This window comes from Narcine bancroftii, chromosome 7 (genome assembly GCF_036971445.1).
Source record: "Narcine bancroftii isolate sNarBan1 chromosome 7, sNarBan1.hap1, whole genome shotgun sequence".
Lineage (NCBI taxonomy): Eukaryota > Metazoa > Chordata > Chondrichthyes > Torpediniformes > Narcinidae > Narcine > Narcine bancroftii.
This window is the reverse complement of record NC_091475.1, coordinates 2,257,889-2,281,056: the sequence shown is the minus strand read 5'-3', so window position 1 is coordinate 2,281,056 and position 23,168 is coordinate 2,257,889. Positions and strand designations below refer to the sequence as shown.

The following is a 23,168-nucleotide window of genomic DNA, read 5'->3' as shown; positions in this document are numbered from 1 at the left end:
TTTTAGTTGATATGGTGGATGATTTGTTATTTATTTGCCTCTGGACTCTATGTAAAATTGAGTCAAATGTGATGAGATGAAAGTTTTATCTGATTGTAACAGTTCAGTATGTACCAAGTCGGTCTCAGTCTTGTTCCCCATTAGAATGCTTTACTAAAACAAAACAGATGGAATTGAATAGTGATGGGACTGAAATCCATTGCATGTACATAATTTTGTATCACATTGGATAGGAACACTTGGAGAAGTGATGTAGAACTTGGTCAATATAATTTACCATGTTTGTATCATAATCAATTGCCAAAAATTACCTGAATTGGGGGGGGGGGGGGGTGAGAGGAAGGGGAGAAAAATGTGATGTATGAATATCCTTGGTCTCTGTCTCAGAACTTGTTCCAAGAGGTGATGGTGAGAGTAGAGGGATATATGGGGAGCACCTCACCTGGCGGTGGATTTTCATCGTTGGATGTGGCTGTGTGTACAATTGAGAAAGCAAATGGACTCGTCAACAGAATTATTGAAGAGGAGAAAGTACACCAGCTCGGTGAGAACCCAAAATTATTCTGATGAACGGTCAGTGATTTGAAACATTAAATCTGTTTCTCTCTACGTAGATGTTGCTCTGGTCCTTAGTATTTCCACCAGTTTAAGATTTATTGTGGGTTTCAAGCATTTACAGCAGCATTTTTTAATGCTTTTTAACGAGCTAGAACAGGTCTCTTATCTGGCCTTTTACTTTAGCTTGTTTCTGTCTATATTGACATCACACATGGTGTGTGATTCTAGCTGCTTATCATCATGGCGTTCTGATTTTTTTCTTTGTTTCTTTGTCCCCATAGGAATAATAGTTGTAGATGAGTTGCATATGTTGGGGGACTCTCACAGAGGATACTTGCTGGAACTTCTCTTAACCAAGATATTATACGTCACTAAAAAGAGAGAAAAAAGGTAAATGTTTACAGTAGCACACAAAAAATTCCACTGTTCTTTTAATGTCAGACATTTCTCACTTGTGGCAGAGATTTGCTCCTGACCTTGCATGTATCAAATAATTGGGCAACACAGATGTTCCCATTTTGACCACTACAATTCTGTGGTTTGAAGAAAGTACAGTTATTTAATTCATTCCACTCCCCCCAACTCTTTGATTTGTTCTATAAATGTATTGAAAGGTCAGATCAAATGATTAATTCCTAACTAATTGTACATTCTTGCTCTGAACCTTAGATGACATACCTCTTTTGTCACACACTGTAATTCAAGAAATGATTGAAGTTTATGGCATAATTGGGTAACATTCAGAAGCATGTCAATATTCTGATTTTAAAAATTGGCCCATAGAATATGTGATTCTATTTCATGGCAGATTAATAAACATTAATCTGCATATTTTGTGGAAGAACAGAGGTACAAAGGAGCATTAAAAGGCTGGGAAGATTCAGCAAGAATAAATAGTATTGGTAGATGTGAATTGAATAAGTTTGAATTGTTGTCCTGTGGACTTTTCCCATGATGTTGGCTGAACACTAAATAGGTGTTTGTTAAATGTAATTTCATTTTGGTGTCTGTAGAAAAAAATGTATGTGAATACATTTGACATTGCAATCATCGTCACAGAGTAGCACAGCTCAGAAATGGGACCTTTGATTCACCTTCTCTGTATCTCTGATTTCTCAACCTATTTCCCAGCATTTGGCCTGTAGCCTTCTTGAGCGAGGCATTTCAAGTGCTCATCTAATTGTGACTTAAATGTAAGACCATCTGCATCCAATCTTTTTTCAGTGCATTCCAAATTTCAGTCACCTATTTGATGAAAAAGATCTTCCGAATTCTCCCGTCTCTTCAATTTTCTGTCTCTTCAATCCATGGCCTCTGTTGTAGACATCTCTGTTAAAAGGAGAAGCTTCTTCTGTAACCAAAGTCTACCCTCCTCACTGTAAGCAACACTACTGATTTTTCATGTCCAATGTATAGTTTCTCTTGTATTCTTCAAACTTGTACTCCTACTTTCACATCAGGATTATTTATTTTGATTGGAAGTGTGCCAGCATCAACCTCTGTGATACACTACCAGTCAAAGGCTTGCAATCACAAAAATTGTTGCCCTCTGCCTCCTCTCGCTAAGTCATTTTCCGACTCAATTTGCCAACGTCTCTTCGACAGTCTCCCACGTGGAACCCTGTTAAAGGCCTCATTGAAGTTGAGCCAGACCACAGCATCCCCCTCATCAGTGAATAATTAATTTGAGATCTTGTTCTTCACAAAACTTGCCACTTTGGTCCCTAATAGGCCCAACTCTTTCAACGCTTACCCTCGTGCCTTTAATTTGTTGAGAAAATGCCTTTGAATTTCCCTTAATTTTGTTGATTATTGCAATTTATTTCCTAATTCGTCGACTAAACTTTCTCTCTTTCAGTTCTTTAACTAACGTAAATTACTTTTTGTTTAAAATCCACCCCTTAATGTCCTGGATTTGTCTTTCATCATTATTGTAAGGTGCTTCATGTTTGAATGTCTCCCCGTAGTCCGATGTTGAGTTGGAAGTTGGGCGGTCCTGATGCTAATGGAGATGTCTGAATTTCAGCAGTAGGATTTCGTCAGAAGAATGGAAACTTCGTGATGGAATACAGATTGTGGGGATGAGTGCCACTCTTCCAAACCTTGGGACTGTAGCAACTTGGCTCAATGCAGAACTGTATTGCACAGATTTCAGGCCCGTGCCTTTAATGGAGCAGTTAAAGATCGGGAATAAAATTTATGATTCATCAATGACAATGATCCGAGAATTTCAACCTGCTCTTCAGGTAAAGGTAAGGATTGGAGTTTCCTTATCGTAATTATGATTAGCAACTTGAAATTTTCTATTTTGAATTATAGAATTGGAAATAGGACTCCTCAATTCTTGATGCAAATCTAAAGAACTTTGGTCTGATTACACTGGTATACACTGCTGCCTTCTCTTCACCTAAACACCAGGGACAACTTACAGTAGTCAATTAACCTATGTAGGAGGGGAGGAACTGGAGCATGTGGAGGAAGCCTGCACAGTCACAGGGAGAGCATACAAACTTCACATAGCACAGGGTCAGGATTGAATTTGGCTCAGTGGCACCGGAGGGTGGGGGGGGTGCCATGCCATTGGCTGTGCCACTGTCCCACAGAGGATCAAAGGTTGACCATTTAGAACATCTTTAATGAGGTCAACTTTTTGAATTTTCCGCACCAAAATGTAATGCCAGATCATTTAAGTGTATTTTCAAGATTGAGATTTGTAGGGGTCTTGATGGAATTGTGGGAAATTTAGAAGATCTGTTCGAGTTGTATGATCATGTTATGAATGAAGCCTTGGACAAAATTTGTATGGCCCAATTCTGCTTCCATTCAGGTATACTTCTAAATCAAACAATAATTTGGATGTGGGCAATATCATAAATTTGATCAATTTTACACGGACAAGTGTTGCACTGGGAAGTAAAATAGGGATAGCAATAATATTCATGTGTTCCCTTGTGAGCAATAATTTTCACGTGTTCCCTTGTCAGCAATAATTTTCACGTGTTCCCTTGTCAGCAATAATTTTCACGTGTTCCCTTGTCAGCAATAATTTTCACGTGTTCCCTTGTCAGCAATAATTTTCACGTGTTCCCTTGTCAGCAATAATTTTCACGTGTTCCCTTGTGAGCAATTATTTTCACGTGTTCCCTTGTGAGCAATTATTTTCACGTGTTCCCTTGTCAGCAATAATTTTCACGTGTTCCCTTGTCAGCAATAATTTTCACGTGTTCCCTTGTCAGCAATAATTTTCACGTGTTCCCTTGTCAGCAATAATTTTCACGTGTTCCCTTGTCAGCAATAATTTTCACGTGTTCCCTTGTGAGCAATTATTTTCACGTGTTCCCTTGTGAGCAATTATTTTCACGTGTTCCCTTGTCAGCAATTATTTTCACGTGTTCCCTTGTCAGCAATAATTTTCACGTGTTCCCTTGTCAGCAATAATTTTCACGTGTTCCCTTGTCAGCAATAATTTTCACGTGTTCCCTTGTCAGCAATAATTTTCACGTGTTCCCTTGTCAGCAATAATTTTCACGTGTTCCCTTGTCAGCAATAATTTTCACGTGTTCCCTTGTCAGCAATAATTTTCACGTGTTCCCTTGTCAGCAATAATTTTCACGTGTTCCCTTGTCAGCAATAATTTTCACGTGTTCCCTTGTGAGCAATTATTTTCACGTGTTCCCTTGTGAGCAATTATTTTCACGTGTTCCCTTGTCAGCAATAATTTTCACGTGTTCCCTTGTCAGCAATAATTTTCACGTGTTCCCTTGTCAGCAATAATTTTCACGTGTTCCCTTGTCAGCAATAATTTTCACGTGTTCCCTTGTCAGCAATTATTTTCACGTGTTCCCTTGTGAGCAATTATTTTCACGTGTTCCCTTGTCAGCAATAATTTTCACGTGTTCCCTTGTCAGCAATAATTTTCACGTGTTCCCTTGTCAGCAATAATTTTCACGTGTTCCCTTGTCAGCAATAATTTTCACGTGTTCCCTTGTCAGCAATAATTTTCACGTGTTCCCTTGTCAGCAATAATTTTCACGTGTTCCCTTGTCAGCAATAATTTTCACGTGTTCCCTTGTCAGCAATTATTTTCACGTGTTCCCTTGTGAGCAATTATTTTCATGTGTTCCCTTGTCAGCAATAATTTTCACGTGTTCCCTTGTCAGCAATTATTTTCACGTGTTCCCTTGTCAGCAATGCTAGCAAGTATTGGACAAGAAATAATGGGACTTTTCAAAACAGCATTTCTGTTGTGGAAACAATTTAATGATGTAAATGGACACAACATAGCACATAATATGATGAAAAGTACAAAAACCCTTGGGGTAAGGAGAAATTCACAGGTAACGTGATTCAGCTTTATCCTCTCATAAATATTTTTAAATCTGTGGACCCTGACTGAAACCTCAATATTTAGCTTTGAAATGAAAGACCAAATTGTGCTCTCATAGTGTTAAATGTGTATATTTTTTCAGCACCTATTCACCAATGGATTAAGGAATTAAGGAATAGTTGGGCTTGGAACTGACGGGCTCACATTTGAGCAGACAGCTAATGTTTAGCTGGTCATAGAAACAACCTTTAATGAAAAGCATCAGTGGTTTTACATGAACTAAATAAAACATGAACTGAACTAAAAATAAATGGTTTTTCCATTTTATGAAGAGGTTAGTTAGAAATCTTGAAGCTCTGCTCTGACTTGATAAACATTTGAGAGCATAAAAGAATTCTCTCTCAGGGAAGAATTTATTTGAAGTGAATTTTGAATAAATTAGCCATGACAAAATATTTGAGTTTCTTCCCATATAGAAAGTTTTTGAGATGCACTTTGAAAGATTCTCCGTGAAGGCAGAGAGAACATCTTTGTTGCATATTTGACCCTTGGTTTCTGTTTGTAAATGGTTGAAAAATCTTTGAGTTAATGGAGTATTTTCAAAATCAAAATTGTAATTTTCTTTAACTGGTAGAAACAAGGCAATTTTAGATTCTGAATATTTGGGTATTTTTCTTGTCTCATGCTTTAGTCCTTCTCAAAAGTTACCTTGAAACCTTCCCCAAAAGATTTAAAACTATGCACAAATTGGAGCAAGTTTTCCTGATTATTTGACGGAAACTACATGTACCTGTTGGTTTGATTCTCATAGAAATGCTAGAATTATCATTACTGATGAAAAGAGGATTTTATAGTTTGTAATTGTCATTGCACAGGGGGATGAAGATAATATAGTTGGTCTTTGCTACGAGACGATATACGATGGCCATTCTGTCCTTGTCTTCTGTCCTTCTAAGAATTGGTGCGAAAAGCTGTCTGAGACCATAGCCAGGGAGTTCTGCCAGGTGCACCGAAGGGCTGTTGTTGGCACAGATAGTGAGTACCCTCGTTGCTCTTTAATTGAAACTCCAGTTAAATGAGAATTATTCTAGTTTGCCTTCTGAAGTTGATCATTTGGATGCTCCGATTTACTGAGATTTACTTATTTTAAATTTGTTTTTGAGAGACATTTTGGGGGAAAAAAAAATCAGATCTAACGTTCTGATATAGCATCACACAAAAATAAATGAAAATAAAAATATCACGAATGCAATCACACAATCAGAATCACACAAAGTGAAAGATCCAAAATAATGTTAATGAACATCAAACCCTCAATAATTGGGAATACAACTGATAATATTGGAATAGAATTAATTTACTATTTTGTATAATAGATTCCTATAATAATTTTTTCATAAACATAATGGGATGTTTATGTGATAGGTTCATTTTTCTTCTCTCTATCTTCCACCTGTATCTACCTCTCTCCTGTTGGCCTGTGGTCCTCTCCCTCCTCTCATCCTCCTCACCGTCCCCCATCTCTTTATTCATGTATCTGCCTGTTTTTTTCTTATTCCTGACAAAGGGCTTGGGTGGTTTTACTTCATATGGATCCTGCATGACCTGCTGAGTTTCACCAGCATATTGCAATGGATCCCAGCATTTGCAGATTTTCTTATTCAACTCAACAGTTATTATTGGAGCAATGTCAGACAAAACAGATTTCTGATGATCGGTAAAAGAAATAAAAACACAATGAGGAAAACTATATTTTTCTAGTACATATGTATAATCTGGAGTTCAGAGACTGAAACATCCATGGATGCATATTTAATTGTGGCTTTCAAAGAAGAGTATTAAGCATTTGGGAAGGGTGGGGAAAATGTAAGGGCTATTGTAACAAGAATATTATTTTGCTGTTACAAAAAGCAGCATGAATTCAAATGGTTGAATGGTTCATTTCTGTTTCCCAACAATTCTGTGATTCAATAGGGTCATTTCAAGCGTATATCAGAAACTATTTACCATTGTGGAAATCAAACAATGAGGCAATAGTTTGAGCTGACTATAAATAATGTTAATAATTTAGAAAAACAGTTAATTATTTCTGACATCTTATACACAATTATGTTACTGAAAATGTAGCAATCAATCATCCATGAGATTTTCGTAGCACTTGAGTAATTATAAAACGTTAATTGTCAATAAATGATCACATTTCTTCTACATGAGAAAACTACACTGCTAACGATGCAGGGCCAATTTGTTCGTAGGACATGATGCTAAAAATGAAAAGCAACCCATATTATCCAGAAGAATTTAAAGTATTAGATGTACAAAAAGGACTGACCTAAATAAGATCAATTGTTTGAAAGTCAGGTATATGTCCATCAGCAATAATAAATCAGGAATTTAGCATCAGAAAGGAGATAATTTCTCATTTCAAGATCTATTGTAAACTGGGCATTTTTTCCATATTGTGTTTGTTTAAGGTATTGACTAGTTTTATCTTCATTGCATTTAACACATTTCATTTACAATTTTGATGAGTTTGCCACAAAACATCTATATTTCCCAGCATCCTAAATTAACAAGAGTAATTCAGTAAATAACTTCTAAAAGAGAACTGAATACTTCTCGAAAGGGGGAAATAAATGATCATTTCTGGCATAAAAATAGAAAAGTAGGGACGAGTTGGATGCTTTTTTCTGAAGAGCTAATCCAGGCACAAAACGTATATTTGACGAGTGCTTTGATTTGGGTTAGTGATTATCCTATGGCATTGTGTGTTATCAATGTAATCGAATTTTGTAGTTCATATTTTTCACAATACATTTTGTTTGTGTTTTAATTTAGGATTTGTAAAAGCATCTAAATTGCTTCCTTTTGGACTGCTCAGCGATGAACTTAAGGAAGTTGTGGATCAATTAAAGCGATCACCAACGGGACTTGATGCAGTGCTGGGTCGCACTGTACCTCAGGGAGTGGGCTTTCACCATGCTGGTATTATATTAATTTCAGTGTAAAATATAATTTACAGCCATCTTTCTGAATGATAGCATTTTTATAAAATATTGAGATGTAAAGCAGTTTGAAGGTTTTTTTTTTGTTGCACTCAACTAATTGCTTTAGTTTATTTTCAGGCTACATGTAATTTTTAGGCCCTTTCAGATGGACCCTCTGTCTTGAGGGCAGCGGCAGATGTGGATCTTAACTTGTGGATTCACCTTTCAGGTGGCAGCCTGAAAGGCTGCTGCAGCGTTGCCTTGTCCACCTCGCCTCGTAGTGGCTCCAGATCTGATGGAGACGGGGCGACTGGTGCCACAGTGCCACCCGTCATAAATATGCAACATAGCAATGGCCGTCTTCCCACAGTAGTTTCAGCTGCATGGGGGATTATGGGTAGGGAAGACCATTATTACTATGCCATGTTTTGAGCCGTAGAGAGCGGCCCCGGTGCAGGAGCGGCCCCGTCCGCTGATGTCCCCCGCCAGCCGCCCCTGCCCCGACCACCCCAGCTGGCCGCCTCTGCCCCAATGGGCGCCCCTGCCCCGATGACCAACTCTGCCTTGACGGCCCCTGCCAACCTCCTTTCCCCAGCGGGGTGGGGGTGGGGGCTGTCAGGTAGTGGGGAAGGGGTGGGGGCTGTCGTAGCAGGGTGGGAGGGCTGTCAGGTAGTGGAGCAGGGGGGCGGTTAGGCAGCAGGGAATTGGGTCACCGGCTGAATTGGGCCCGGCCCCCAGGCAGTCACTCCCAGCACTTCCACAGCCTCCACACCCACAGAATCCAGTCAAAACCATTGGCGACCTGAACTCCAGATCCGAACCTCTGACAGGAACCCTTCAGCAGCCTCGGCACCTCCTCGCATCTCGGTGCCGATATTTGGTACCCCTCCAGTCAGTTCAAGAGGTCTCCAGCAGTCTGCAGCCCAGCGCAAGACTCCCTACATTAGTCTCCAGCAGCCCACAGTTTCCATGGGTTCCTTGCCACGAGTCACCAGCACCCCCCCATATGTGCTAGTCCCTCAGCCACAGAGCCCCCAACGGATCATTATCTCTGCTTCTCCCTCTCAGATAGTACGTGATCTTCCTGTGCTCTGGTGCCCTGCTCCAGTCCTCCGCTTCCTCAGAGTCTGCAGACCCTTGTGGCTTCTGCCGATTAATAGGCGCCATCATCTTGGGTGCAGACCTGCAGTTACGGGTTTTCAAATGAATTAAAACGATGAGCCAGTGTTTTGTGTTTATTGACAAAAGTCCTGATTTTGAAACATTGACAGACTTCAGCTTCTGCAGTTTATGAGTTGCTCTACTTCCTTTAAGTCCTCCTTGGATTAGTTTCACTGTCAGATTTGTAGTCACACCCAACAATGTTGGACCATTGACTAATCTACAGTACTAACTCAGGGGTACATTTGCTTCCTAGTACAATGCAACCTGATAAATGTCTCCCTTCCGGAATGTATCAGTGTCTAAAGCTCGGACTCAGTTCATTGAGAATCAAATTTCCTTGAGCTGTAGGTATGGCCTGCATAAAATTTCACTGATCTTCACAAACCTCCAAATATTAACACATCTCTATCTGTTTTATTTAGCTTTCTTTGAAATGTTATTATTCAGTCTACATGTTATTTTTAATTTGGTTATAATTTTTAGTTTTACTGTAATTTTGGCAACAATTTTAATATTGTAATGTTTTTAATAAAGATATTTATTTTAATATTGCTAATAACTTCCCCATTAAATCATATGTCCACTCACCAAATTCTTTACCTTTTCACATTGGACTATGCTCAGATGAAAGTCACTCTGTGGGTCAGTAGACATCAGTTGCAAATATACTCCTAAATTCCCAAGTATAGATTTAACCTCTGGTGATGTAATTACCATAGTCATACAGCATGGAACAGACCCTTTGGGCTAATTCGCTAAGTCGACCAACTTAGCGTTCTGGACTAGTCCCTTTTCCTGCATTTGGTCCATATCTTTCCAAACACATCCTATCTATCTGTCCAAATATTTTTTTGAAAACTGTTATTGCAAGCTTCCTCTCACAGTTTGTTCCTGATACTGATTTTTCTCTGAGTGGAACATATTCCTCTCTTAAATCTCTCCCTTCTCCCTTAAACGTATACACTCTGGTTCTAGAATAATAATGTAGAATTATTTCCCCGGGATAAAGATTGTGAACATTCACTCATGATTTTATAAGCATCTGTAAGATCACCTCTCAGCCTCCTCTGCTCTGGGGAGTAAAGATGCAGCATATTCAGGCCTCTAATCTTGGCACAGCCTGGTGAATCTCCACTGCACCCTCTCCAATTTACCAATCTCCATAATTAACCAGTTCTGGACAGGAAGATTGCTTACCATTGACAAATCATAAAAGAATTTAGAAGTTAAGGTTTAATTTCTTGCAATTTCTATAATAATGAAATTCCTGACCCTTGCACTCAGTAGAACATGTGTTCCATATGGTGTTTTTTAGCTGTTTTGCAAGGAGGATGTGAGCGATGTTTTTCCCAAAATTGGTATTGAATTGTGCAACGTCTACATTAGTAATTGTTGAGCTTCAACACTTTACCCATTTGTGCTTTTTTTCCTTTTCTCCTTGTTAGGATTGACTTTCGATGAACGGGATATTATTGAGGGGGCTTTTCGTCGGGGTTTAATCCGGGTTCTTGTTGCTACCTCCACCCTCTCCTCTGGTGTGAATTTACCAGCTCGCCGTGTGATTGTGAGATCACCAGTGTTTAATGGTCGACTTCTTGATGTTATTACATACAAGCAAATGTCTGGGAGAGCTGGGAGAAAAGGAGTGGATACCTTGGGTTAGCATGGCCTGCTATTATTTGAAGTAATTGTATAATGTATGAAACTCGCCTTTCGGTAGCAATTCAAACAGTGCAAGAGGTATTGATGGTGTTTCCTAGAGTACAGACCTCATTACTCATCACTAACTTGCTTGGATTTAAAACTTACTGCAATACACCAGGAATTGGAGCCACCAAGACTTCTTTTTCTCTAAAGAATAGTTGAATACCTAATGCCAATCTACCAGTATATGACTTCATTGAATTTGCAGTGGACATTGACATTTATTTAAAAAGATTGATCTGTCAAGAAATTTATTATTAACTTTATATTGGGTGCTATTTTAATGGATTGCATATTTAAGGATAAATTATTCAGACTTTGAATACATTTCTTGACATCAGCTTCTACAAGAGGTGACAGGGGATCCATCAACAGGATAATATTCCTGATATATTGTGATGATGAGAGCTTTTCATTTCCAGTTCTTTGATTTAGGATAATTTTCTTCATTGATGTATAGTCATTGTTAAGAACAGTCATTCCCAAAATGAGTGGTGCCCCCCCCCCCCCCCCCAAAGCGAATGGTGAAAAGATCCAAGGGGGCAGTGAAGAAAAAGGGGGCGGTTGGAACTTTTCCAGCAAACTCAGCCTGTAACACTCATCGTGCGCTCTCCATCAGGTGAGGAGGGGGTGGGGGTGACTGGTCAGGGACGGTGAGAGAGAACTTTCCCCTGGAAAGTGTTCTACCCTTGGATATCCTGAGCCCTTAGAGTATTCTAACTGGAAAATCAGGAACTTTCATACATATTTAACTTTGTAATTGTGTAATTAAGTAATATGGAACTTCGAACTGAATTGATATCCTCTACCAAATTATATTTGAAGAAGTAAAATTTAAATGTACATGGATTGTGTTCTAATCCAATATGTAAAATTGAGATAATTGGAATTGATTTAGTCCAGCCATTCTGGCATTTATCTCACGTCAGTGTGATGTACTATTCAACTTGTTTTTGTTCATCATTCTAAACCATGACTATACATCGATGAAGAAAATGATTTTGTATGAAAGAACTGGAAATTAAAAAGCTCTCAATATCATGATAGATCAGGAATATTATCCATTATTGATGGATCTCCTGCCACCCCTTGTAGAACTGGTGTAAAGAAATGTATTCAAAGTCTGAATATTTTAAACTTCTGTAATAATTTATGATGGTGAAATAGAGAGTGAAGATCGTGAGTTCATCCCTATTTTAGATAATGGAGGAAGAAAACGTAACATTTAACTAGAAGATACTAAAATGTTCAATTCTTTGTCGAAGGTGAAAGTATATTGGTGTGTAAAAATTCAGAAAGATCAAAAGGAATGAGCCTATTACAAGGCTCTCTTAAACCTGTGCACAGCTGCCTTGTGAGGAAGGAAGGAGAGGGAGTCACCACCAACATGATTCGAGCTATCCTTGAGGTTAGATTTAAAAGCTATGGAACTTGTTTCAACCCAATGTGTTTATAGGTCTTGGCTGAACAATTTTGGTTCAATGGAGCCCAGTGTTGTTTATTTCCATTTCATTGTTAATAATAAGGACCAAATCAAACTTGTTCATTAAGTGTTAAATTATCTTTCATGTCTGCAGATATCCTTTTTAAAAATATCTTGCAATTGTTGGATTTTAAAATGAGGTGAAAGTAATTTTTTTTAGCTACAATCTTGGTTTGTAATTGATGACTACATATTCTTCCCCAACTAATTTACTGATCCAAGCACACCAGTCAATCAATTGGGAAGAATATTTCTGATGAGGGGAAGTTCAGGACAAAGGGTCACAGTTTAAGATAAGTAAACCATTTTAGTCTGAGATGAGTTGTGGCACTGCCTACCACAGAAAGCAGTTGAAGGCAGTTCATTAGATGTATTTGTAAAGAAGTTGAATGTGGCCTTGTGGCTAAAGGGACATGTAGAGAAAATCGTATGATCAGCCATAATTGTATTGAATGGTGGTGCCGGCTCAGAGGAATGAATGGCCTTCTCTTACACCCTATTTTTCACGATTCGACGATCATTTATGATTACTCCAGATGTCCAGGTGGTTCCTGGTCAAAAGATTAGTCCCCATGTGAATATTTTTGCTGGTTTTTTTAACTGCATCTGACATATTAAGGCACATAAATGCATGTTCAAGCAGTTTCAGAAGGGGTCATGTTATATAATTGATTAGTAAATAACATTTAAGATATTATTTGACATGGTTGGGAAGTGGAGTTGTTTCAGAATTCTGTGATTGCATGTAGCTTGGATTATTAATGAAGATAATCAAATGAAACATTCTGGTCATTGTCAAATTTAAGGTTGTATTTATTCTGGTATTAGATAATAGTAAATGGTGTGGCCAGCACTCCAGAAGATGTACGTGTTTACACTTCATACACATTGTTGGCTGCCAGTGCATTTGAAAGAGAAGTAACATTAATCCAGGGCAACGCCATTGAGGATTCTATTGAGTACTTAATGGAGAATGAGCTCATTCAGATATTGGAAGAGGACCGAGAAGGAGATAAAGGTAATTCTATTTTATTCTTAACCCATTCTAGTGTTTGTCCAAGTTGTCCAATTTATAGTGTTCTAAAGCTTGTTCCATATTGCACACCATTTTTGAGAAACATTAGTGTTTCTTTGAATTTGATTTTTATACAGATCAATCTGTTTTTACATTAATATGTTGTAAATTCCTTTTGTCTTTCCTTTCCCCAGTTTGTTTAATACCCTATATCCAATATAATAACTAGTGAACAATGACATTTTTTTGAAGTTTTCAAAAGTGACATTGTTTTATTTTGTACATTTATGGACCACCAGTAAAATTTGTTTTTATTTTCTGATTGATCATTTATAAATAATTTTCTTTGTACCTTGATTGTGCTTCTCAGACCTTACTCCCAGAGCTCACTGTACATCTGGAAAGCTGCATTTTATTTTCTTCTCCCTTCACCATATTAATGTGGTGAATTCTGCAATCCCGTAGATCCAATTTTTAAAAAAAACATTTACTCAATGCTGTGGACAAGGCCACCAATTCTCAGTTTAACTACCCTTGAGAAAGTGGTGATAAGATGTTGCCTTCAGTTGTTGCATTTTGTGAAGTGAAGCTGTTATTCCCACAGTAATTATCTGGTAGATAATTGTGGATTTTGACCCGTCGAAGGAATGGTTACGTGACTGGATTTGGTTGTATTATTATGCACCTACTTGTCAAGGAGTTTGGGAGGTGATATTGAGGTCTTGGCAGATTGCTGCAGTTAGAGCTGATGAATGGTGTGCACTAGAGCTGTGATGCTTTGATAGTGGAGGAAGTGAATATTGGTGAATTCGACAGCTGGATACTCCTGATCTTATATTGCAACTGCGTGCATCCAGGCAAGTCATGAGAATGTAGGTGGTGGAAAGGCCTTGAATCACCCTGCATAAGTTGTTGCATACCTTTGAGGCTGATCAAAGGTAGTGAAATGCAGAAGTCTGCAGATGCTGTGATTGGAGAAACTCAGCTAGTCTTGCAGCATTTATAGGAGACAAAGATTTATTTCTGACGTTTTGGGCCTGAGCCCTTCAAGGAATAAGCAGAATGAGCCAGAAGCAGGAAATCTCATAAGGTCTCAGAATTCAGACAGTGCTGGCTGGGGGAGGGATCCAGACCAACAAAAGGGGTTACTTGGATATGAGACGGGGTCAAATTTATCATGTGTACACAAAAGGAGACAGGACGAGGGGAAGGCGACAGGAGAAGAAGGGAGGGGGTTTTAATGAAAGCCAGAGAAGTCGATGTTAATGCCATCTGGTTGGAGGGTGCCCAGTTGGAAGATGAAATCCTGTTCCTTAATTTTATCTACTGTATCTAGTGCTCCTGTTGTGTCCTCTACGTCAGAGAGACTAGACGCAAAGTGGGAGATCGCTGTGTTGAGCACCTCAGCTGTGTCCAATGCAATAGCTTGGATCTCCCAGTGGCCACCCATTTCAATTCTCCATCACAATCCATTGCTGACATATCTGTCCATGGTCTCATGCACGGCCAGACTGAAACCATCTGCAAATTGAAGGAACAGTTCCTCATCTTCCGACTGGGCACACTGCAACCGGATGGTATTGATATCGACTTCTCTGGGTTTGGTTAAAACCTTTCTCTCCACCTTCCCCCCACTCCCCCTCCCCAGCTCTGTTTCTCCCTTTCATCTCCTTTTGTATAAACATGATAAATTGTACCTCGTCCCTTATTATATCCAATTAACACCTTTTGTTGGTCTGGATTCCTCCCCCAGCCGGCACTGTCTGAATTCTGAGACTTTCCAAGATTTTCTGCTTCTGGTTCATTCTGCTTATTCCTTGAAGTAGGGCTCATGCCCGAAACCTCAGCAATATATCCTTGTCTCCTCTAGACACTGAAAAGACCGGCTGAGTTCCTCCAGTATTTTGGTGTGTTTTTTTCCAAATACATTTCTTTCTTTTTATTCTTTTAAATATTTTTATTGAGTTAATATAATAAGCAGACATAATAAATGACAATTACATAATGAATCAATTGAATGCAAGCAAACACGTACCAAAGGGAGAGGAAACATAAACAAGTAATAAAATGTGCCTATCTACATCAATAGTTACATAATTTTCTTCTTTGGCTTGGCTTTGTGGACGAAGATTAATGGAGGGGTAATGTCCACGTCAGCTGCAGGCTCGTTTGTGGCTGACAAGTCCGATGCGGGACAGGCAGACACGGTTGCAGCGGCTGCAAGGGAAAATTGGTGGGTTGGGGTTGGGTGTTGGGTTTTTCCTCCTTTTGTCTTGTCAGTGAGGTGGGCTCTGCGGTCTTCTTCAAAGGAGGTTGCTGCCCGCCGAACTGTGAGGCGCCAAGATGCACGGTTTGAGGCGATATCAGCCCACTGCCGGTGGTCAATGTGGCAGGCACCAAGAGATTTCTTTAGGCAGTCCTTGTACCTCTTCTTTGGTGCACCTCTGTCTCGGTGGCCAGTGGAGTCTTTGCCCTCAGACAGCTCCAAGAAAAGTGCAGAGAACAAAACAAAGGACTCTACATCACCTTTGTTGACCTCACCAAAGCCTTCAACACCATGAGTAGGAAAGGGCTTTGGCAAATACTAGAGCGCCTCGGATGCCCCCCAAAGTTCCTCAACATGGTTATCCAACTGCATGAAAACCAACAAAGTTGGGTCAGATACAGCAATGAGCTCTCTGAACCCTTCTCCATTAACAATGGCGTGAAGCAAGGCTGCGTTCTCGCACCAACCCTCTTTTCAATCTTCTTCAGCATGATGCTGAAACAAGCCATGAAAGACCTCAACAATGAAGACACTGTTTACATCCGGTACCACACAGATGGCAGTCTCTTCAATCTGAGGCGCCTGCAAGCTCACACCAAGACACAAGAGAAACTTGTCCGTGAACTACTCTTTGCAGACGATGCCGCTTTAGTTGCCCATTCAGAGCCAGCTCTTCAGCGCTTGATGTTTTGTGGAAACTGCCAAAATGTTTGGCCTGGAAGTAAGCCTGAAGAAAACTGAGGTCATCCATCAGCCAGCTCCCCACCATGACTACCGGCCCCCCCCACATCTCCATCGGGCACACTGAACTCAAAACGGTCAACCAGTTTACCTATCTCGGCTGCACCATTTCATCGGATGCAAGGATCGACAAAGAGATAGACAACAGACTCGCCAAGGCAAATAGCGCCTTTGGAAGACTACACAAAAGAGTCTGGAAAAACAACCACCGGAAAGTTACATAATGATTACATTAATAATAAACATAATGAATGCAAGCTTGTCAGACCCATTATTAGACTGTTATATTAAAATAATAAGGATTTTTTTCCAAAAAAAATAACCTAAAGGATTAAAACTAATCTAATCCCCTCCATCTAATCAAGGTTGTACTTTTTTTTGGAAGAAAAAGAAATCAATAATGCTGTGGAATCACTGGTGACCTGCGGAAAACGAAGAATTCTCGGAACGTATAATAATTATTGACTCTTTCAATTATAAAAATATTCTAAGAATGGGCCCCATGACTTAATAAATTGAAACTTTAATATTATATCTGATTTTCTCTAAACTTAAATAGGATATTACATCATATAAACCACTGTACATCTCCTTTCTTAGTAAACTATAATTTAATGTCATTTTTTTTAAGATAGGCTTACATTTCTTATCTGTGATGACCCACAATGTTCTTTCTGGTGAGCTTGTTGTTGGTAATGCTATTGAATGTTAAATGACGGTTGTTCAGGATGGACTTTGCTTAGTAATTTTATTGTAAAAACGTTACATGCCTCTAACTAGCTCAAGTCTAAACGTTGTAGAGGTCTTGCTGTACCTTTTCTTGCAACAATTCTTATTGGTCATTTCCACTCTGGTTGTGTGAAGTCCAAGGTAGCTGGTTAGACTGTTAGTCGCTTCCACTCTGGTCATGTGAAGTCCAAGGTAGCTTGATCTGAAATCTTTAAGCTTTGCAATATTCACCATAGACCTGTTTTATTTTCATGCACAAAATAATGAACAATAAAACATTGGATTGTGAAGTTCCACTCCATGTCAAAGGTAATTTCTTTGAGGAACCAATGCAGTACTTTAATAGGACAAGAAGTGGGAGTGTGAAACTACATTGGACAGTTTATTCAGTGAATCACTGGGCTAATTGGCTTCCATGTGCACCACCTTATTCTAATATACTTAATATGTTCAATTTTTTTTCAGTTCAGCTGTATCGCCCCACACAACTGGGAGCTGCCACACTTGCCTCTTCCCTGTCTCCCCCAGATGCACTGAGAATCTTTGCAGACTTGCAAAAAGCAATGAAAGGATTTGTTTTGGAGAATGATCTTCATATTCTCTATCAAGTATGTTAATCATTAATCCCACTTCACATTAATCTTGTTTTACGGACATCAGAGTTGTATCTAAACTTCACAATCAGGAGACTGCAAATACTGGGATCTTTTAACTTTATAAAAATTTAGACATATAGCATGGTAACAGGCCATTTCGACCCACAAGCCCATGCTACCCAATTACAGCCAATTGATTTACAACCCTGGTACGTTTCAAACGGTGGAGGAAACCTGCGCAGAAAACTCATGCAGACACAGGGAGAACATAAGAACTCCTTACAGACAAACGTGGGATTCAAATCCCCGGTCCAGATCACTGGCGCCATAACAGTGTTGCGCTAATCACTCTGCTAACAATCTGAGGCTAAACTCTTTCAGCTGGAGGAACTCGTGATCAAGCAGGATCAGTAGGGGAAAAAAGAATGGTCAATGTGGGCTGGAACCCTTCTTCAGGACAGTGTGGAGAAGATGCAGCAGGTACAAAAAGGTCAGGGTGAGAGCGGTAGGACCAGGGTCAGTGGGGGACTGGAAAACCAGGAAGAGGTAAAGGATGGTGGACAGAAGCAGTTAACTGTCAGATGCCAGATTGACTGAGAGGGAAACATGAGAAGGAAAGGGGTGAGGTAAAAGAAGATAAGTTGTACAGGGTTGGGTGGGGATGAGTAGGAGCAAAGGGTTCTAGTACTGGAATCTGATAAGAGGTGACACAAGTGGTATAACTGTCACTTTCCAGATTCCAGTACTGGCAGTCTTTGTCCCTAGTTATTGCAAGTACAAAGCTGATTGGGATTGGTAGAATGATATCATCTTCAAAAATAAGATATGGGATCATCGGTAAATCAAATTGAGACGCTTGGAGGAAGAACAGTATGGGAAAAAAAGGTGAAGGAGATCTATTCCTGTGGAGAGCCACAATATGTACACAGCAATTTCACTGCCGTCTAAACAATCTGTGACCTGAGCAGTCGGGAATCTCCAAAAATGGAAGTGATCTGATTAAAGACAGTTAAAATCTTCAACACTCATTGGAAGGTGAATTTAGAATTTCTTTTCAGAGTTCTGTTGACCAGAAGGTTCTGAGGTGAGGTGCTTGATATCTTGAGGAAGGGTGCTAAATTAAGATGACGGTATCTATCACAAAGAAAAACTTTTGCAGAAGTCTTCAAGCTCATTATGAGGACCTGGGATGCTGAGAAATTCCCAGAAAACCTTAGAGATGTTACAGGTAATAATCTTTCATGAAAGAAGCCTAATGTTGGATAAAGCTGGTTAAATGGAAAGCTGGCATTGTGACAACCCTTCACCTTAAAATCTCTTAAAGATGTATGCATTTCCAAATGTTAATATGTAGAATTCACAAATATGTTAAAAATTATTAGATTATGTCTTATTAATATTGATATCTTTACGCTTCTAGAATTATTGATTGTCTCCCTTTAAAGATTGCCAGTCTGTTCCAACAATTTGATCCCTTAACCTCTCCTTCTGCTTGAGTCTTTTCTGTCTCCTAATTAAGCCACATTTTCTAATTTGGAATGTGATGGAATGCTACCGCAGATTGTGTGTGTGTTTTAGGTGGGGGAATTCGGACTACAATTCTGTAAATCTGAAATTAATAAATATTGGAAATATCTGGGAAATTATGCAGTGTCTGTGGAGAGAGATGAGTGCTATTAATGTTTTGGGTGAATGGCATTTCAACAAAATCTTTGAGACTACAGAATCCATCTAGAAACTTTCCAGAAACAGAATGCCAAAATTGATTATGCTTTTCCTTGGAAATGCTGTGCATTCTGGTATGATGAGTTTTAAATTTTAATTTAGTCATACAACATGGGAACAGGCTCTTTTGGCCCATGTGTTCATTCCCCCCCTCCCCCCCTCCATATACCAATCAGCCTACAACGAATGCTTTGAAAGGTGGGAGGAAACCCATGCAGAAACTGAGAATGTACAAACTCATTATAGACAGTGTCGGATTTGAACCTGGGTCACTGGCGCTGTAATCTTCTTTTCTTTGGCTTGGCTTCACGGACGAAGATTTATGGAGGGGTATGTCCACGTCTGCTGCAGGCTCGTTGGTGACTGACAAGTCCAATGTGGGACAGGCAGGCACGGTTTCAGCGGTTGCAAGGGAAAATTGGTTGGTTGGGTGTTGGGTTTTTCCTCCTTTGTCTTTTGTCAGTGAGGTGGGCTCTGCTAAACACTACTCTGACCATGCCACTCTCGCTTTTCTACCTTGTATGTTTAAAACCACTTCTCTGAACGTCACAACTCCACATCTTGGAGCATTACCATAATTTATCTGATGGTGTAGTTGAAGTGGATGTACTAAATACATGAATGATGCTACCCATCTAAATAAAATGTTGCATTAGTGGAAAGCTTTGAATGTGGCAACAAGCAAACATAGTTTTATCTTTCTCTACTGACTTTAGATCACACCAGTTTATGAAGAGTGGGTAACCATTGACTGGTATCAGTTCTATTGCTTGTGGGAAAACCTGTCAGCCTCATTGAAGAGAGTAGCAGAGTTGGTTGGAGTCGAGGAAGGTTTTTTGGCTCGTTCAATTAAAGGGAAACTTATTCCAAAGACTGGCAAGCAGCACAGACAAATGGCCATCCACAAAAGGTATCAGTGAAATATTAACATTTACTTATCTATTTGTTTTATCACTGTTTCATTTCTCCTCTCTGTAAAGTGTGTTTTATTGCTGAGTTACGAATTCATAGAAACTGATCTGGTTCTGTGATGTAGTAAAGTAAAACAAAATTCTTGAAGAAACTTTCAGTGCCAATGGGAATGATTTTAAAAAGCTCACCAAAAACATGATGGATGTGAACTTTGATCGTGGGTCTATTTGATGTTTTAAGAAAGTTCAGTCATCTTTAGATAATTGAATGCAATTACAGTACAACTCCGATTATCCAAAAAAGGTCAGATAAACGGTTTTTTTCTGAGAACTGGTCAATTGGCCAATGGCAGGACTTGTTTCTTGCATTTTTATGCTCTTAAACAATAGCATTGCATTGGAATTGGTAAGAGGAGAAATATGTTAGGGATGACCTGTGAATGAGAGGGGTTAGAGTGCCTTGATAAATTAAAGTTTCCGAATAAAGTATGGTTCAGTATTATGGTTATAACTAATGTAATAGCCATCTTCAACAATAGAACACTGAAATTATTTATTCAAACTGACAAATGCCAGAACAAGGGGGTTTTCTATAATGGGTTACTGAAGTTTTTTGAAACTGGCTTCATTTTAGTCAGTTGGTGAGGAACTCATTCTGCAAAAAGAGTTTGAACTGAATTTTGAAAATCATGAAACCTTGAGAGAAGGATCCTTGGATCATGTTGATGTAGGATTTATCTGATGTCCTTTTAATGTAAACATTCTAAATATTTACCCATGGGAATTTGTGTAAATCTGCATATCTGGTTTTGTTCCCTCAATTATTCCAGGTTTTTTACCAGTCTTGTGCTACTGGACCTAATCAATGAAGTTCCTCTTGGAATTGTTGCTAAAAAGTACCATTGCAGTCGTGGGCAACTTCAGTCACTGCAGCAATCTGCAGCCACTTACGCAGGTGAAGTGTAAATATTGACAGAAAACAACTGGAACTAACCAAGATATACTTTTTAAAAATAGAATTGAAAACTTCCTTTTTTTCAGTTTGCATGATATGTTTCATATTTTTATATTTCGAAGTCAGAGACTGATCTCTCTTTAACTTGCACAGGCATGGTAACAGTGTTCAGTAACAGGCTTGGCTGGCACAACATGGAACTACTCCTCTCACAGTTTCAGAGCCGTCTTTGTTTTGGTATTCAACGGCAACTCTGTGATCTGGTGCGGATTTCCTTACTGAATGCACAGCGTGCTCGAGCCCTGTATAATGCTGGATTTGGCACTATTTCTGAGCTGGCACAAGGGAATCCTTCTGATGTGGAAACAGCTCTGAGAAATTCAGTCCCATTTAAAAGGTACAAATTTAACTATATGTTAAATTAAGGCTTGAATGATCTATAAAACTTTCACATATGGAACATTTTTTTAGACATACATTTTGGCCCACGAACCCGTGGCACCCAGTTAACCTACAAGCCCTGGTATGTTTCGAACAGTGGGAGGAAACCAGAGCCTCCATCAAAAACACACAGACATGGGGAGAATGTACTAAGTCATATTACAGTCAGCGCGGATTCGAATCCCAGCTGGTGCTGTAATGCCATCTGTGGAACTTGTTTTGTGTTGGTTTGAAAATAATGTACAATGTAGCAACATTTCAATGTAATGATGCATTGTTGATGGTTCAATACAATTTCTCAACTTCATATTTCTATTTAGGAAAAAAATATTTTATTCTATAAGTGAAAAAATTATTACACTTATACCCTTAAGAGATTTGACGTTGCCACTCTGATTAAATAATTACTTGATGGAATGTGCTGACTTAGGCTGAAGGGAAAACATTTAACATTTTAATAAATGATTTGCAGCAAAAGTTTATGAATTGAGTGCAAGAGTAGGTCATTAAGCGTCTTGAACATGCTCTGCTATTCATTGTGACCATTAATGATCTCATTATAATCTCAAGTAACTTTTTAACCCTCTCTCGAGAAATCTGTCATCCTTTGCGTTACCCACATTCTAACTCTCTGCTTCCATAGTATAGACCTTTTTTCCTTTCCCACATTCTAACTCTCTGCTTCCATAGTATAGACCTTTTTGCTTTACCCACATTCTAACTCTCTGCTTCCATAGTATAGACCTTTTTGCCTTACCCACATTCTAACTCTCTGCTTCCATAGAATAGACCTTTTTCCTTTACCCACATTCTAACTCTCTGCTTCCATAGTATAGACCTTTTTGCTTTACCCACATTCTAACTCTCTGCTTCCATAGAATAGACCTTTTTCCTTTACCCACATTCTAACTCTCTGCTTCCATAGTATAGACCTTTTTGCCTTACCCACATTCTAACTCTCTGCTTCCATAGTATAGACCTTTTTCCTTTACCCACATTCTAACTCTCTGCTTCCATAGTATAGACCTTTTTGCTTTACCCACATTCTAACTCTCTGCTTCCATAGAATAGACCTTTTTCCTTTACCCACATTCTAACTCTCTGCTTCCATAGTATAGACCTTTTTGCCTTACCCACATTCTAACTCTCTGCTTCCATAGAATAGACCTTTTTCCTTTACCCACATTCTAACTCTCTGCTTCCATAGTATAGACCTTTTTGCTTTACCCACATTCTAACTCTCTGCTTCCATAGTATAGACCTTTTTGCCTTACCCACATTCTAACTCTCTGCTTCCATAGAATAGACCTTTTTCCTTTACCCACATTCTAACTCTCTGCTTCCATAGTATAGACCTTTTTGCTTTACCCACATTCTAACTCTCTGCTTCCATAGAATAGACCTTTTTCCTTTACCCACATTCTAACTCTCTGCTTCCATAGTATAGACCTTTTTGCCTTACCCACATTCTAACTCTCTGCTTCCATAGTATAGACCTTTTTGCTTTACCCACATTCTAACTCTCTGCTTCCATAGTATAGACCTTTTTCCTTTACCCACATTCTA

The 23,168-nt window shown here is 39.1% G+C and overlaps 1 protein-coding gene across 2 annotated transcripts in view; it reads left to right on the top strand.

The window, feature by feature from the left end:
• The window catches only part of polq (polymerase (DNA directed), theta), a 55,694-nt gene that overhangs the window by 10,886 nt on the left and 21,640 nt on the right, over positions 1 to 23,168 (top strand). For both annotated transcript variants that reach the window (XM_069888467.1, XM_069888466.1), the window contains exons 6-17: positions 388 to 544; positions 840 to 948; positions 2,585 to 2,810; positions 5,761 to 5,920; positions 7,724 to 7,870; positions 10,482 to 10,694; positions 12,006 to 12,148; positions 13,052 to 13,241; positions 17,440 to 17,582; positions 20,012 to 20,205; positions 21,037 to 21,161; positions 21,315 to 21,558. In XM_069888467.1, the coding sequence (XP_069744568.1) occupies positions 388 to 544; positions 840 to 948; positions 2,585 to 2,810; positions 5,761 to 5,920; positions 7,724 to 7,870; positions 10,482 to 10,694; positions 12,006 to 12,148; positions 13,052 to 13,241; positions 17,440 to 17,582; positions 20,012 to 20,205; positions 21,037 to 21,161; positions 21,315 to 21,558 (2,051 nt within the window). The remainder of the gene's footprint in view (positions 1 to 387; positions 545 to 839; positions 949 to 2,584; positions 2,811 to 5,760; positions 5,921 to 7,723; positions 7,871 to 10,481; positions 10,695 to 12,005; positions 12,149 to 13,051; positions 13,242 to 17,439; positions 17,583 to 20,011; positions 20,206 to 21,036; positions 21,162 to 21,314; positions 21,559 to 23,168) is intronic.